Source organism: Phyllostomus hastatus, unplaced genomic scaffold, assembly GCF_019186645.2.
Source record: "Phyllostomus hastatus isolate PE091 unplaced genomic scaffold, TTU_PhHast_1.1 phas_contig_40, whole genome shotgun sequence".
Taxonomy (NCBI): domain Eukaryota; kingdom Metazoa; phylum Chordata; class Mammalia; order Chiroptera; family Phyllostomidae; genus Phyllostomus; species Phyllostomus hastatus.
In genome coordinates this window covers 77,637,496-77,655,195 of record NW_025333872.1, presented here as the reverse complement: position 1 = coordinate 77,655,195, position 17,700 = coordinate 77,637,496, and the positions used below count along the sequence as shown (strand labels likewise).

General features: G+C 35.8%; 1 protein-coding gene across 1 annotated transcript in view; it reads left to right on the top strand.

The window, feature by feature from the left end:
* AHI1 (Abelson helper integration site 1) overlaps window positions 1-17,700 on the top strand; it is a 188,783-nt gene that overhangs the window by 22,231 nt on the left and 148,852 nt on the right. The window contains exons 6-11 of the mRNA XM_045843567.1: window positions 191-383; window positions 2,925-3,020; window positions 6,057-6,242; window positions 7,359-7,511; window positions 10,958-11,090; window positions 15,681-15,804. Of these exons, the coding sequence (XP_045699523.1) occupies window positions 191-383; window positions 2,925-3,020; window positions 6,057-6,242; window positions 7,359-7,511; window positions 10,958-11,090; window positions 15,681-15,804 (885 nt within the window). The remainder of the gene's footprint in view (window positions 1-190; window positions 384-2,924; window positions 3,021-6,056; window positions 6,243-7,358; window positions 7,512-10,957; window positions 11,091-15,680; window positions 15,805-17,700) is intronic.

Sequence of the window (17,700 nt, the reverse complement as noted above, 5' to 3'; positions counted from 1 at the left end):
AAAGTATTACTACTTCTAAGTCTCATAAAATTTATAATTTTCTAGATGGACTATCAAAGTAATTTTTCCTTATATATTATAGCTATTCATTATTTTTAGTTGCTTCACACTGGATATCATATTTTTATTTTTTCTCACATTCTCAAATTTATGAAGAATTGTGTTAATAGAAGTACCTTTTTTTGAACAGTGAACGGCCTGTTTCCTCTTACTTTGAAAAAGACAATGTGGATTATATTCTGCCTATTATGACCCAGCCATATGATTTTAAACAGTTAAAATCAAGGCTTCCAGAATGGGAAGAACAAATTATATTCAATGAAAACTTTCCCTATTTGCTTCGAGATTTTGATGAGAGCCCTAAAGTCATCTTGTTCTTTGAGGTATGTACATAGAGCATTTTAAACTAAATTTTGGTTATTATAGTCATCCCTTGGTATCTACAGGGGATTGGTTCCAGGATCCTCTGTAGATACTAAAATCTGCTGGTGCCGAAGTCCTTTATATAAAACGGCACAGTATTTGCATATAGCTTATATTTGCATGTAGGCCGCAGCAGAGTCTGTCCACAAATCATTTCATTCACTTTGATTCAGTATAGTTCTCCATGCATGGCAAATTCAAGTTTTACTTTGGGAACTTTCTGGGATTTTTTAAAAAAATATATGTGATCTGCGGTTAGTTGAATCTTTGAATGTGGAACCCACAGACACAGAGGGCCAGTTGCAAAGCTGTTGTTTTAGTAGTTCAGTATACAACCAAGCAGTGTGAAAATTTAACTTCTGTTATTTAGTGTTTGTAATACGCAGTGGAGATACAAGTAATAGCATATTTATTGAGCATTTACTAGTATAAGTAGTTAGTCTTTGGATTTACTCTATTGTTTAATCCTTATGGCAGTGTTGTGACTGTTAACTGAAGTGTTGAATTGGATATGTATCTATGTAATCTTCCATTCTTAAACCATTCACAAAGTGTAAACTCATTTAACAATGTCAGACTCCTGGAGAGTTTGTATACTACTAAGAGAAATGAAGGTGAGCATACACAGATCACTTGACTGCTGCAATGTAATATATAACCGAATGAAGTAGAGCTTCTTAGATGTGAAAAGTCAGTGAAGGGTCCAAGCAGTTAGGAAACTTTTATGGAGTATATGGTCTTTGAGCTGACATGCTATTCTAATTTTTTGTTGCAAAAGAAATCAAGAAGTGTAAAGTGCTTTTTCTCAGTTACTTCAACTTTAAGCGCAGGTGATTTGTATTTAAAGCTAGTTTACACCTAAAAACCACATTTCTTTTAACTAATTCATGTTCTCTCTCCATAAGCAAAGGGAGGTAGAGAACTCCTCTTCCAGTGTCAGCAAAGTGGTGAATTTCAGCAGGTCAAGGACGGCCTGACCAGGACCAGTGACTGGTTTTGTAGAGTTGCTTGTGTTTATAGACTCTAAATTTTAGGTGGTCTGTGAGTGTTTATGAAACAGATATTCTAACATTCACATGTGAGTGTATTATATAATTTATACAAAGCTTTACTTTTTTTTGAGAGCTTTTGTGACTTAGAAATTTGTCATTTACTACTATAATCTTTTATATGCATTTTAGTAATAGAAATTTAAGAAAGATTGTTGGATTATAAATACTTTCAGGTGCTTAAATTTTAACATAATGTGTTATCGTCTACAAAACTGATTTTTATTTCAACTTTTTAAGAGTTTATTGAGGAGAGGTTAATAATAACTACCAGAAGTCTTTAAAACTTACTGTACTTCTAAGTATTTCTCCTCAGGGGAAAAAAATAACAAGTATACAAAGATTTATGTGCAAGGGTATTTATTTACGTAAGTACTGTTTATAATAGCAAAAGTTTCAGAGACAAGTCTTAATTCAGAAAGAGGTTTGGTTAAATAAGTTTTGGTTTATATTAAATTTATGGTATTTATAGTACAAAAGAATACTAGGCAGCCATTGCCATGATAATATACATATGTATGAATTGACTTACATAGATATTCATTATGAAGTGTATCATAATAGTTTGTGCAATAACATTGGACTTGTATTAATATAAAGATACTGAGGAATACTCAGGAAAAAGGCTTAGGTGCACGCGAACCTGTAAACATTTAGATGTTACTGGTGATCATCTCTGGGTCTGGATTACAAGTTGTTTTTCCTTAGTAATATATTTTTCTTATATTATCAGTGTTTTTTATTGAGCATGTATTACATCTGAAGACAGATTTAAGAATATAAAGAGCAGGGATGAGTGGAGTCCATACTATTTTTTCAAAGCATTCTTCTATAAAGATTTGTTACCTCAGCTGAACTTTTGATAAGCACTTTGATAAGTTCAGAGTGATAGTCTTCGATAAGATCCTGGAATACACGTAGTCTCTGTGGAAGGTCGGTTGCAAATTTATGAGCTTTGACATCTAGACAGGATGGGGATGTGAAAGAAATTTTCTTGGGAGACCTAATTACAACTTACATACAGAGAGAAAATCCCCAACCTCACAAAGATGATCCAAGGAAGCATCCAGAGATAGACAAGACCATGAGTTTTTTAAACAAATGGCCCTTCAAAGTCTGCTCTCATTAAAAAACAATCAAAGTTTAAGCATTCTGTGTCTGGTGTGTTTGTGCCTAGACTATATTTGAGGTAATTAGTATTTTCATCTTAGATTTAAAATAAATCTTAATAAAAGATTTATTAATAAAAGAGTGGCCAAAAAAATAGATCCTCACTAACAGTATGAGTTAACTTAAAGGTTAATGAAATTAAATAAAAATGTTTTTCCTCCCTATAAGGAAAACTTTTAAGAAAACATGATTTTTTCATTTTCATAATATATTATTAGAAAATATTAAATTTTAGGTAGACAAGTCTTCTGTAAAATAATTTTTAAAAATATTTATTTATAGATTCTTGATTTCTTAAGCATTGATGAAATTAGGAATAACTCTGAAGTTCGAAACCAAGAATGTGGCTTTCGGAAAATTGCTTGGGCATTTCTCAAGGTATGTCTTTCTTCTGTTTTAAACACTTTTAATGTAATCTTCAAATCTGATGGGCTGCTTTTTTCAAATTCAGTTTGGTTTCATATAAGGAGTTATGATCTCAGGTAAGATTGCAGTGGTAGAGAGTTACTAATTGAAACTCCAGCGATACTCATTCAGATTCTGAAACATTTATTGAGTGCCTAGTTTGTGCCAGGTATGCTGTTTGGCTCTAAGGATACAGCACTGAAAAAGACAGACACAGTCCTGCTGGCATTTACTCAGCAGATGCTTATTAAACCCTTTCTGCATGCCAGTCACTGGTCTAGTCAGTGACCAAAGAGGAGAAACTCCATGGCTCATGGACCTCATCTCTAGCAAGAAAAACACACAAAACAATTGATTACACAATTTCTCATTTATTTTAATTTTCGAACACACTGTGAAGAGGTATGAGAGGGATGATGGAAACAGCGTGTGGGGCCAGAGAAACCTCAGGAAGAGATACTGAACCTGAGTGTTGGCTACATGGTAGCAGTGGGGGAAGGCGGCTCTAAGAGGAGGGTACAGTACGTGCAAAGGCACTGTTGTTGTCAGCAGTGAGGTAGACGCGAGTTCTCAGTGTTGTCCGTAGGGTCTGAACTTTCAGCAAAATGATGTACGTAGGGAAATCAGTTTTATCGTAGGATAATTGATGTAAACAAGAGTTAAGTTCGTATGGCATCCCACCATGTTATGACAAAAAGATGTTTAACGACATGTTATTTGAGGACCTGCTGTACTCGGCCAAAGGAAGGCCACTGGTACTGGAGGACAGAGACTGAGGACAGAGACTGAGGAGGAGTGGCTAACTGAAGAGATTGCTGAGGTAGACAGTGTCTTGATTATACCAGGTCTTCTAAGGCGTTATTGTCACAGAAAGCCAATGCAGGATTTTAAAGAGCTGTGGAGAGCTTTATAGAATTTTAAACAGAAGGATAAGATACACTGATTTATGTTTTGGAAAAACCATTGGGTGGAGAATGGAGTAGAGAGAGTGCAAATATATATGCTGGCAAGTCAAGGCAGGAAATTCGCGCAGCACTCTATGTCTGAAACGGTGTGTTTAGGATAATTCCACAGAGGTAAAAGGCGTGGAAAGATGAACATTTGTAGAAAAAAGAGATTTTAATTTTATAGTTTTTAAATTTCTGGCATTTTTTATTTCTGATTTCAAACATAAATTTGAGTAATAAAAAGTCCTGAGTAATTAACCTATTTTGTACTGTCTTATTATAAAACTTTTCCTTTTGTACACCCATCCATTCAGCAAATATTTGTGTCTGAAATGCTAGGCACTGCCATTATAAAGGGCATTCATAGATAAATTAGACAATGTTCTTGCCCTCTAGTTCAGTTTCTATGTAAATATATTACTTACATGACTGTGTGCTATAGAGCAGATGCTCTGAAAACCCAGGTGAGTCACTGAATCCATGTTGGGGGTGAGAGAGAGGCTTTAGAAGAGGTGCAGTCTGGCTGCCCAGTGGCAGTCAGGTCGGCCATGATGAGGAAGTAATCTACAGTGAACTTGGAAATCACTTGCAGTGTGTTTTTTAAAATCACCCTTTTATAACCCATTATTTCTGTGCCCCTCTACACTGAATAAGAGGGGGGGAAACAAAAAATAAAACCCTTAGAAAGGTCACTTTCATATAGTAAGCATTGCTTTCTTGTGGTCTTATTAATCATTCTTTTAATGCTGAGGATTGTGTAGAACTTCAGTATTTCCTGTAAGCTGCACTTGGGAAACAGAGCTGTATTTCATAGCATTTTTGCCTTTAAATGTCATGTAGATTTTAATTTATCTATTACATACCATTGGCAGAAATGGCAATCAGGAGTTCTCCTGGCCCCACCCCCTGTAAAGGGTAAGATATTCTGTGTACTAGACTGTAGTAACACTTAAATATCTCCCTCATGAGACTAAGCTTTTCAAAGTCAGCAGTGCCTTCTTCTTGGCAAATTTGTTAAACATTTTTTGTTTTATTTCACCAAATCTCTTTGCGTTTAATATATATCACTCTCTTGAACCTCTGTATTTCATAATATCACCACCTCCTGGCATATTAGTGCTTCCAGCACATAAAGTGTTTAGTGAGTATCTATTGACAGAATTAATAAATGTATGGAAACAGTGACTAGGAAAAAAATCCATCTTTGACAAGGTGGCATGAATCACATTAAAATTTTATTGTTTTAATACCCATACCATTGGTTCCAGGAATGTCTTAGGTAATTGTAAAGTTATTATAGTGGTCCATGTGAACTCCAAAGGAACCTTGTCCAGATATAAATTTTTGAGACTTCATCAAAATTCTCAGGTAGAGGCACTCTTAGTTCTTTTAGCACATATGTATGTATCTATTCTTTTAAGCATTATAAATTATAGTATATATCATGTAGCTCAGTTACTTGGAGAGTCATCCAGTAAACCGAAAGGTTGTGGGTTCAGTTCCCGATCAAGGCACATGCCTCGGTTGCGGGTTCAGTTCCCAGTTGGGGAACATTCAAGAGGCAGCCAGTCACATCTGTCTCTCATATCGATGCTTCTCTCCTCCTCTCTCTCTCCCTCCCTTCCCCGTCTCAGAAACCAGTGACATGTCCTTGAGTGAGGATAAAAAAAGTACTGATACTAAACAATGGAAAATTTGTTTCCATGTTTAAATAGTATGCATTTGATCTTTATCATTATTTTCTCAAACAAAGATATATTGATCCCTTTCTGTGTGCAAAGTAACATCTACACAGAAATATAAATGCTTTACCAACAATCTGAAGTTGTATAGGCAAAAAGACAACTATCAGGAAAATGTTTAAAAAGTCATTTGGGTTACCCACTGTCAAAGTGATTTGGAAATGTGGTTAGCCAACTATGTCAGAGTTCTTTGCTTTATAATCTAAGGAATTTCCACATGCCATATTAATCTTTTTAAAATGAGTTTTTGACTATATATTATTGCTTTATTGAATTTATTTCCAATGAAGGTAAAATTTTATTTGAATTCTTCTTTTAAGCTTCTAGGAGCCAATGGAAATGTAAACATCAATTCAAAACTTCGCTTGCAGCTCTACTACCCACCTGCTAAGTCTCGATCCCATTTAAATGTTGTTGAGGTTTTTGAATGGTGGTCAAAGTGTCCCCGAAATCGTTATCCATCAACGTTGTACGTAACTGTAAGAGGATTGAAAATTCCAGAATGTGTAAGTTAAGAGCACACGTAAATATATATCCTCTGTTGAGATTAAATGGTGACATGTTTTCCAGTCCTAAAAATATCTCTAGAATTATTTTAATAGATCTGTAGAATAGAAAGTTACCTTCAGAGATTATGTATTGATCCTGTAATAGCTGATACTTAAAAGATAATTAAATGAATTTTAAATAATAAATGTAGATTTCATTGTTAAGGAAAATGTTTTTAAAAATAATACTGTTTTTTAAATATTACAGATAAAAGTGCTATAAAACAAGAGCTGAGAAGTATTGTTCAGAAAGGATCAAATAGTTAATATTTTAAGCTTTTCAGGCTATACAGTCTGTTGCAATTACTCAGCTTTGTAGTGTGAAAGTAGCTATATAGACATACGTAGGTGATAACAAAACAGTTTGAAAATGTGTTCCAGTAAAACTTTATTCACAAGAACAGTCAGGATAGATTTGGCCTGGGCCATAGTTTGCAGACATGATTTACAGGCACATTTTCACAATATTATTTAAAGAATCAGTAAATGATGTTTTTACTAGTGTTTTTCATAGTTTAAATTTATAATGATCTTAGCAAAAGTTTCACCTAAAATGAGGTGAAACTTCTGCTTTTGTCTTATTTGCTATAGATCTTTCAGGTCAGTTGCGTATTCTGTAGTTGGTATTATAAACTGTGACCACAGAGTTGGCTTGCGTTGATTTGAATGCAGTTAAATCTGTTTTTAAGAAGTGGAAGATTTTTAAAACTTTAGATTTTAATAACAGGTTTGTGATATTAAAACCAGAGATAGCACAGCACATCAGAGCCGTGCCATAACATCTGGTAGGTGTTGGTGAAGAGACAGAAACAAAAGAACAGAGTTGTTAAAACAATTTCATGTTACCAATCAAGCTCTACTTTTTTCTTCTAACTTCTAAGGCTATTTGGTTAGTAATTTTAAACAACTCTCTTCTTATTTAGAATAACGTACACATGAAATTCGAATTTTTTCTGGATTACATTTTGAAAACATTTTCATTTTGTTGGTTTCAATATTTTAAAAACCATCTGTGGTAGAAATGAGAAAAAATTAACACGATATATAATTTTCTCACTTTCTGTACATATGTAGGTAAAGCCATCTTACCGTCCAGCAATGGCTCTTCAGGAGGAAAAAAGTAAACCAGCGTATTGTGAACAACACCATGAGTCAAGTTCAGCAGACGCAGAACCTGGGTTGGAAGATTCCAAGGAAGTAGTAAGGTGGAAGCGGCTGCCAGGGCAGGTGAAGTGTTTGCTAGCACTGGATTCACTTAGATATTTCCTCCTTTAGCACTCCAGCAACTCCTAGGGCAATAGATTGCTATTTAAAACTCTCAGAGTATGCTTGTTTTTAACCACAGTATTGTCTTTCCAATAATTCATTTGGCAAGTAGTAATAGAGTCATTACCATTTGCATAAAAACACTCTCTAGGTTGTTTGTTTAGAGATGTGAGCAGTTTTTTTACTTTGCTAGAGCTACCGTGAAAAAATACCGCAGCCTGCTTGACTTAAACAGCGGGAATTTGTTTACTCATAGTTCTGTGGGCTGCAAGTCCAAGGCCAAGGGTGGCAGGGTTGGTTTACCCTGAATCCTTTCTCCTTGGCTGACAGACAGCTGCCACCCTCTGCCCTTTTATGGTCTTTTCCCCCTGCCCTGTATTTTTTCCCCTGTGTGTTTTCCTCTTCTAATCATGACCTACCCCAAAACAAAACAGAACAAAACAAAAACAAAAACCTTCATTTTAACTTAACTGGCTAGCTAAAGAACTTATCTCCAAACACTGTTACCTTCTGAGGTACCAGAGTTAGGCTTTAACAAATGCATTTTTGGGCACACAGTTCAGCTCATAACAATAGATAGTTTCTTATGTGTGTAAGAGGTGTGTTTCCTAATTGATTTATTATTAAAAATTTGATTTTTAAAAAATGGATTCATGAAATTTTTTGTAGAGTCTGGCTTCTTCCTGAATCACATTTTGATGGCGATATGTACCTGTCTATTTTTTACTACAAGTTAAGCAGTATTTAAGCTTTCACTAAATTTTTCTTGGTTAGCATATCTTGCAGTAGCAAGAAGTATTTCAGATGCAGTTTTGTAAATCTGTTACTTGTTTCCACAAAGAGGAAGAGGGGCTTATTTTCTTTGTATAAGCCAATACCAGTGCAGTTTATTTAAAATCTTAATTTATGTAAACACTCAGTATATACATAAGAATGATTGTTTTCCCAGACCTTCTCATTTTCTGAGTTTTGCATAACATTTGACTTTTTTTGAGGCTTTTTACAGATCCGTCTGAATGTCACTTAAAATGCTTTAGACATATTAACATGGGGAGGACAGCACTTACCCTGTGCTCTGGGGACCTTTCACATCTGCTGGGGCAGCAGAAACCAGTGCCCTTCACTGTCAGGTGTGCTGCAGGGAGTTCTGGAGGAAACACAGGCATAGAGACAATTTTACAGATGAGCAGCTCTCAAAGTGTGATTCGGGAACTGTAGGGGTCCTGAGACCCTTTTAGGGAGACTATACAATCAACTTTTTTCATAATGGAATCATAATGACTTTAATAATTTTATAATGATTTGGTTTCTTTTGTACTTTTATTCTCTCATAAGTCTACAATGAAGTTTTCCAGAAGTTAAATGATATGTGATATAAGTGATGAAATCTAACTACCTTTTATGAAGCCAGATATTAAAGAGATTTTAAAAAATGTAGAACAATTTCATTTTATATAGTTATTTTTCATTAAAAGACATAGTTATTTTTTAAATGAATTAACAGTGTTTTAATGTATCAATTTTAATTTCTAGTATGATAAATAGCCATGTATGTATCCACATATACAGAATTTTTGGGGAGGTCCTCAAAATTTTTCTGAAACTGTAAAGCATCTTGAAACTAGAATATTTTGAGAATTGCAGGAATGGAGAAGGTGAGCTGGAGTTGCAGAAGATGGGTTTATTTTAATGGGCTGGTGAATTTGAGTTAGACTTTAAAAGATGGCCAAGTTGGGGGTAGGTGAAGGGTAGGAAAAGGTATTTCATATGGGGGCCACATTGTAAATAAATGGGACAGTACCTGCTGTATTCATTAGGCACTCAAAACTTGACGGGCTGGAAATCATCGTTTGTATGAGGTTGTGCACAGACTGGGCAGGCTCATGTTGTGGAGTGTCTTGAATAATAGCCTAATACTTGATTGTGTGGGATACGAGAAATTAATGAATGGTTTTGGGGTAAGAGAGAAGTATGGTCTCAATATTTTAGGACAGATTAATGCTGGCAGTGGCATGTAATGCTTGAAGTTAGTATACATCCGAATGAGAGAAACCCACCAGAGGGCAGTTGCAGTCGTTGCTGTGAGGTGAAGAGGGGGTAATGGTGGCACAAATGCAAAATAAGAGAGGAAAACAAGGAAGAAAGAATGAACCAGCATAATTTAGTGACTGACAAGGTGGTAAAGAAAGGGAAGGAGTCAGAGATGTTGAAGCCCTTTATCAATATTAAACTTTCATTGGCTCTTCTAAGTACAGTGTCAGGCCCTGGGAATGCAAAGAAAATGGTTGTGGCTTCAGTAACTTTAGCTTAGGTGGTTCGGCCAAGTTTCCCTCATGTCCATTTCCTGCTCTAGGAGCAGCAGCAACTGATTATAAAACCTCCTGATTTTTCCTTCCATTTTTTCCTCTTTTAATCTCCTCTTTTCAAAGTTGTCTGGATAGAGAATGGAGGGGGAAAATGCGTAGCATGGTGTCTGGTACATTATTGTCACCTAATGTCTACTCAGTTTTCCACCTTCCAACTAGCTACTCACTCCTAATGCTGCCTCCTAATAATGCTGCTAACTCTTGATGCTACTTGGGAAGAACCTGGTACCCATCTAGAATGCAGGCCCTTGAACTACTAGTCTCTGACTAGGCTCATCAAGCTGGGCTTGACCCTCTGAATAACGCTTCTTAGCTCTATATAGTAATAATGGTTATTCATGGGGTTGCTGTGATGAATATATGAAAAGATATGTAATAAAGTACCACATTCTTGGCATATAGTGAGGGCACAGTATATGTTTAATTGAACATTTTCTACAGTAGGTATATTAGTACATTAAAAGTTTTGATTTCATCTGGTAATAGGGAATGAACACATAAAATTATGAAAAATTTTAATAAAATTATCGAATCATAAACCAATAAGAAGTAAACGATTACTTTGAAAATACATTATGGAAGATGGTCACAAATGATGGTTATTTTAAGAGAGAATGAATAGTTATGCATCCTGGGCTTAAGCTAGGCCCTGAAGGGATTTTACCATCTTAGAACAAGTTTATGGTTCAGCAAAAATCGCGTTATTAGTTGGTGTTTGGGGATAAGGGTGTGACGTGTGTGTGTGTGTGTGTTTGTGGGGTGATACAAAAACTATATGGTAGTGACAGCTTTAGAGTATAAGATACTGAAATTTTCTACTCATATTTTAGGTGAATTAAGTACCAGTTAGATATGGAGTACAAATCCACTTAATCTTGTGGAGAACTGATTTTCTCTTTAGAAAGTCTATGCTTTTCCATCATTCTGCTTACTTTTCATCACTGTAAAGGGACTTAAAAAACACCTGCAGTAATTAAAATTTAAAGCTAGACTTCATCTTTTAACGTTTCTTAATTTGTTTTTAAAATGTATGTTTTTTAGGCTTGCCGTATCCCAAACAAGCACCTCTTCTCACTAAATGCAGGAGAACGAGGATGTTTTTGTCTGTCTTTCTCTCACAATGGAAGAATATTAGCAGCAGCCTGTGCTAGTCGGGATGGATATCCAATTATTTGTGAGTATTAATCCTGTTTGTTTAATTTGATCAAAATCTTTATGGAGGACATTCTTTGTTTTTTGTTTTTTGTATTTTTTAAAAAGATTTATTTATTTATTTTTAGAGACGGAAGGGAGGGAGAAAGAGAGAGAGAGAGAGAAACATCAATGTGTGGTTGCTGGGGGCCATGGCCTGCAACCCAGGCATGTGCCCTGACTGGGAATCGAACCTGCGACACTTGGTTCATAGCCTGCACTCAATCCACTGAGCTATGCCAGCCAGGTCTCTGTTTTTTAAAATTCATTGAAATTTTAATTCCCCAGCACTACTAAATTAAATAGATTTTTTCAAGTAAAGTAACAGTTCTTTTTAATAATTTTATACTTTTCTATGCAGTATGTTTTCCACAGTAAAATTTTACATTTTTATATATAATATGTTTTCAGAAGTAGAGTGAAGGGTGGTAAATTATTTTAAAACATGCAGGTGGATTTTATGAAGCATTTTGTGCTTTAAATATAGAAATTTAGAACCATGAAGGATAATACATCTCAGGAGGATTTTAATTTTAATGTGGTCAGTTGATAGCAGTGATAATTTGAGTGATGAAAGCCCTCGAATTTGTTATGCACTAGAAAAATAGTGTTTGGGTCAGTAGGACCTGAATTAAGACTTCTCATTATGCAGCCACTGTGGAAAACAGTGTGGAATTTCCTCAAAAAACTAAAAATGGCACTGCCTTTTGACCTGGCAATACCAGTGCTGGGATTATACCCTAAGAATCCTGAAACACCAATTCAAAAGAACCTAAGCACCCCAATGTTCATAGCAGCACAGTTCACAATATCCAGGTGCTGGAAGCAACCTAAGTACCCATCAGTAGATGAGTGGATCAAAAAACTATGGTATATTTACACAATGGAATACTACACAGTGGAAAGAAAGAAGGAACTCCTACCCTTTGCAGCAGCATGGATGGAACTGGAGAGCTTTGTGCTAAGTGAAATAAGCCAGGCAGTGAAAGACAAATACCATATGATCTCACCTTTAACTGGAATCTAATCAACAAAACAAACAAGTGAGCAAAATAGAACCAGAGACATGGAAATAAAGAACAGACTGACCAGAGGACGGGGAGGGAGATAATGGGGGAGAGAAGGGAAAGGATCATCAAGGAAATGTATAAAGGTCCCACGGACAAAGCCAAAGACGGGGGAGGATTGAGGAGGGGGGTCAGTGGTGAAAGTGGTGGTGGGAAAATGGAGACACCTGTATTCGAACAACAATAAAAAAATGATAAAAAATACAGGAAACTGTTAAAAAGAAAAATTTTATCTGTGTCTTAAAGATTTTTTTTTAATTAAAATGAGCACTACACTCTTCTAGACTTGGAGGCTTTATTACTTTCCCGTACTTCTTGCTTGTAATAAAAACCAGCTCACCTCAGCTCCTTATGGGCATCTGTCCTAGGCGCCAGATTCTCTTGGACTTTCCTCAGCCTCTCACAGTTCTTCATTGATTTGTTTTTTTTTTTTTCAGCAGGAACTTATAATTGGCTTGATTAGCATTTGTTAAATAAATATTCCTTCTGATGAAATGATGTTAGCTTTAAGAAATACAAAATTATTTGTATATTTTGATTACAGCTCTGCTACTTCAAAAATTCACTAAAACCTATACATGGGGGAAAAAAGATTCTTAGGAAACATACTCCAGAATATTAATAGTGATTTCTGTCTTTGGGTAGTGAAAGAATTTATTTTTATTTATGTTTTCATCATTTCTGTGGTAAATATGTGTTACTTTATGCTTAAAAAATCTTGTTCAAAATGGTATATAAATTTAGTTTTACTTATTGCTTAAACCTTAAAATACAGAAGAATCTTTTTGATTCTTGATTATGTCATGTCTCCTTAGAATTTGTTTCCTTGTAGGATGTGCTGATTGATGTTTTTCACAAATTTAAGGTTTTTGTCTTTATTTCTTCAGATGTTCTTCCCGCCCCTTTCTGTTTCTTCTTTTCTCGAGGGACTCCTGTCATTTCTGTGTTGGAACACTTGGTGGCATCCCCCAGGTCTCTGCAGCTCTATTTGGTTTTCTTCGTTCTTCTCCTTTCTGACCCTTAGACTGCAAAATGTCTTCATGTCTTGATTCTTCTGTTAGTTCAGATCTTTGAACATACTTATAAGAGTGGATTTAAAGTCTTTGCCTAGGAAGACTAATGTTAAGGCTTCTTCATGAACAGTTTCTATTGACTGCTTTTTTTTTCCTCTATGTATGGTCAGACTTTTCTGTTTTTTCATGTCTCCATAATTTTATGTTGAAAACTGTATTTTCATTATTGAAATGTGGCAGCTCTGGTAATCAGATTGGCCCTTCTTCCTCTCTGTCTACATAATCGAGATGTTATTGTTTTTTAAAAATCTTTTAAAAAATTATTTATTTTAGAGAAAAGAATGGGGAAAGAGAGAGAGAAAAAAAATCAATTTGTCGTTCCACTTATTTACACATTAATTGGTTGCTTCCTGTATGTGCCCTGACTGGAGATTGAACCTACAACCTTGTTGTATCGGGTGACAATAATCAAGTGAGGTACATGGCAGGGCCAGGATATATTGTTGTTTAGTTTGTTACATAACTTTTCTGAACTAATTTTGAATCTTTTGCCTTCGTCATGTGTTGCCACTGAAGTCTCTGCTTGGTTAGCTTAGTAGTCAGCTAGTGGTTAGAGAGAGATTTTTTTTTTAAATGCCTTGAGCGAATAGCTCTCCCAGTGTTTGCTGAGGGGCTCTGTGAACGTAGCATTGGGATACACTTTCAGTTCTTCAGCCTTGGCCTTCGCTTCCTCTTTGCACAGAGCTGCCTCAGGTCCGCCAGACTGAGACAGGGCCTCTCAGGTCTTGATTGGGCAAGCACACAGCCTTTCAGGAGCGTAGGTCCTAGATTCCCAGGAATATGTTCAGTTTTTCAAAGTCCTCTGTGGACATCTCATTCCCAGTTTTTTCTTTTTAAGCTTTTTGGTCAACCTCTGCTTAGCCCCAGCTGGTGTCACTGCCTCAGATAGCTGGGCCACTGCATTATCTACATGAACCTAGGGTTAGGACTGTTCACACAGAGCATGCAAAGAGTGAGGTTGAATAAGGCCAAGCCCTGAAAATGGAGCTTTCAAGAACCTGCCATGTCTAATAGTGGTAAGTCTTAGGGATGGGGCTTTGGGGCACGTCAGACCTCTTCTGCCCCATCCCGTGACTGCCAGGCTGTGGGTTTTCATTGTAGGTGCAAGGCTGTTGGTTTTTAAGGATGCTTTGGAGCTGGGGAGAGGGGAATGGGAAGGAACAAGGGGAGTTAAAAGATACCACAAAGCTCAATGTTCTTACCGAGATTCAGCAGTTTTTCTTGAATAAATCCTCAGATTGTTGCAAGCCTTTGTTTAATTTCCAGAGTTCTGAAAGAGTTACTTACTTTTCCCTGTTTTTTTCCAGTGTTCTCATTGCTTTTATGGGGGTGCATATTTTTTGAGGTCCTTAATTTGCTATGCCAGAAGCACTCCTGTACTGCTTAGTATTTTATTTTATGTTATAATTGTTTTATTGTTGTTCAAGTACAGTTGTCTGCATATACCCGCCACCACTCCCCACCCCGCTCCACCACCCCAGCCATCCCCACCTCCCTCCACCACCAATTCCACCCCACTGTGGTTTGGTTTGAGTCCTTTATAGTTGTTTAGTATTTTAAAGGCAATTGGTTTGACCACTAGGTGGAAGTAGAGACTTGGAAACGTTGTTGTTACCAACTTAGATCAGTAATTTTCAAACCAGTGTGCTGCAAGAATTTTTAAAACATGCAGTACCGACTAGTTTAGTCAGGGGCACTGGCTGCTTTTCCCTTAGATTATCAAATAAAAATATGGTAACAGCCAACACAATAATAGCCATCCAGTGTGAATAAATCAAAATTATCTCTCTTTTTTTGGACAGATTAGCACAAAATGTATTTTGGTGTTTTGCAAAATTTTAATTAGTTTATAGGTGCCATGAGATGAAAAAGATTGAAAGTCACTGTCTTAGATGATTTTATTGTATACATTAACATAGCAAAACTACAGTGTTTATTGGACTGGGTCTCTGTTAATTCCTTACTACATCTATAATTTTAGTATTAGAGTTTTTTGCTGACAGTAGTACAGTTTAAATTTCCTGTTTCTTCGAATAAAATTTTGGTTGGAATTTAATCCGTTTTCAAGTAAAATAATACCTTTTTAACCAAAACCCAAATTATAGAGTCTTTGAAGTAAATTGCAATTTAAATGTTATTTATTATATGATTAATTAATTGACTATCAAAGATTATTAGAAAAGTTGTTTTGGAGAAATGAGAATAATTGTTAATTGTAGCATATTACAAAATTTTATGTTTGTAAATTCTTGTGTCTAAAGCAAGTGAAAACTGTAAGTAGTTTTTGAAATTTTTTACACTGAAAACCTTTGGTGATATTCTTACAGACAGTGCTTACTTTGTGTCCAAGCTATTATAAACTGTGAATTTGTATGTTACTGTATTGAGGATCCTCTGTCTGGAAACTTGCTGATGTTTGAATATTTTCCTTAGTGTACGAAATCCCTTCCGGACGTTTCCTGAGAGAATTGTGTGGCCACCTCAATATCATTTACGACCTTTGCTGGTCAGAAGACGATCGCTATATCCTTACTGCATCCGCTGATGGCACTGCCAGGTGTGTGCTGCTTGCCAGCCAGGAAGGCAAAGAGAATAGTAATTGATAGAACTACTCATGCTTCAGTTGTGTTTTGCCTATCAAGAGATTGTCATGAATATGCATCAGATAGGCTGACTGATTAAACAAGTAGTAGTGAAAACTTTCCTTGAAGACATTTTTGTAAAATATTTTGTTTATGTAATATGTAGTATTTCTGGTCTTCACTATCTTTAAATGATCGTCATGCACGCTGTTCGATTACTACTTTGAGACAGTGTCATTAAACAACTGAGATTTTTCCTAGAATGTAAGCTCTGGATGTTGGGGATTCCATCTTCACTCTCAGCTAGGTGCAGAGGCCAGGCCACGGTGATGCTTAGTAAATAAATGAACATGCACCTTATGTTTTAAGAGCTTTATAGATAGTAAGTATTTGCATTTTTCCAAATGTCAGTCTTAAAATAACCCCTTCCTATTTAATGTGCCACATTAAAATATTTTAAAAGCTATTTTTTTAAAGTTTCAATTTATGCTTTTTGTAGCTGCTTGATCTACCTTGATTGTATTCTAAAAATATTTTGAGGCAGCTGTTGAAGATGCTTTTATATATGTCCTTTAAATTTGATTTCAATGAATGATATTTATTATCTCTACAGAGTAGGAAACTGACATTTAGAGCAGTTCGAGATCTGCTCTGATTTCACTCTTACTTACACTTCCTGTTCTTTAAAACACACTTTTTTACAGACACTTCTAGTGTCTGGGTCTCTTTTTCTATTAATCTTACCAGCTTCCTTTTTGATATATACTGCCCAATTAATTAAGATATTATTACTGTTTAGTTTTTAGTTAAATGAAATTGATGACAACTGGTGACAATTGATTTTACCTCTCTGTCTAGCTGGGAATCTACTATTAGTCCCTTTTAATAGCCTCAAGAATAGCAAAGGCATTGTCAGATGCCAGGTTATGCTAGAGAAAAATATATAACCTTGCTAAGACCTGACCGTGGTCTTAGCAAGTTCTCATCTCCGCTGAGCAGTGCTTTTATTGGTCTCTGTTCAGCTCTCTTTTCTCATCCCTCTGGCAGCAGATCCACACCTTACCACGCTTCAAGTTCAGTACTCTAAATCATAATCTTCCCACTTTCATTAGATGACTGCCTTCAATTTACAGTGAAATTTAGCCAGACATGAACTTGCTATATTTTCTTCTGATTTCCCATCTAATATCTGTAAACTTACCCATCTCTATCTCTATCCATTTCTCTTAACAAGGAGGTATGGTTATAGACACCTTTAAGGCTGATTTTGTTCTGTGCCTTTAATCCCAGTCCTTTCATCTATATTTCTGTTAACTTCTATTTCCCACACCTCTTGACTCTGTAGTATCATTCTCTCTGTTGATTTTGTCCTCTTATCTTAGAAATACAGCATATGCAGCTTCCAACCATAAATTGAAAATACAGTTTCAAAACCAAGTTTAGAAAGGTATATATGTGGACCATCTCGGTTCAAACTCGTGTTGTTCAAGGGTCCACTGGACGCTCAGATCTCCTTATCTTTAAAAAGTCTTTTTCTCAGCTTGTTCTGCCTTTCAGCTGCCACATCATTTTTTTTTCTACATCATCAAGAGCATCTAATACAATTGGCTTTGCTTCAACCCAGTTAGTCTGGCTGTCACTCTCACCATGCTGTATAAATGTTCTTCAAGAAGTCAGCAGTTACTTGCTACTTTTAAGGTGCATTTGCCAGTTTCAGTTCTTACCCTGTTTGCCTTCACTGAAGTATTTAATCATTGACCAGTCTTGAAATATTTTCAACTTATGGTTTTTATTGACAACCTCTTTTGTTTTCTTTTTAGGACTCTGAACAATTCTCATTCTCTTTCTTTTTTTTTCTTTCTAGCTTATTG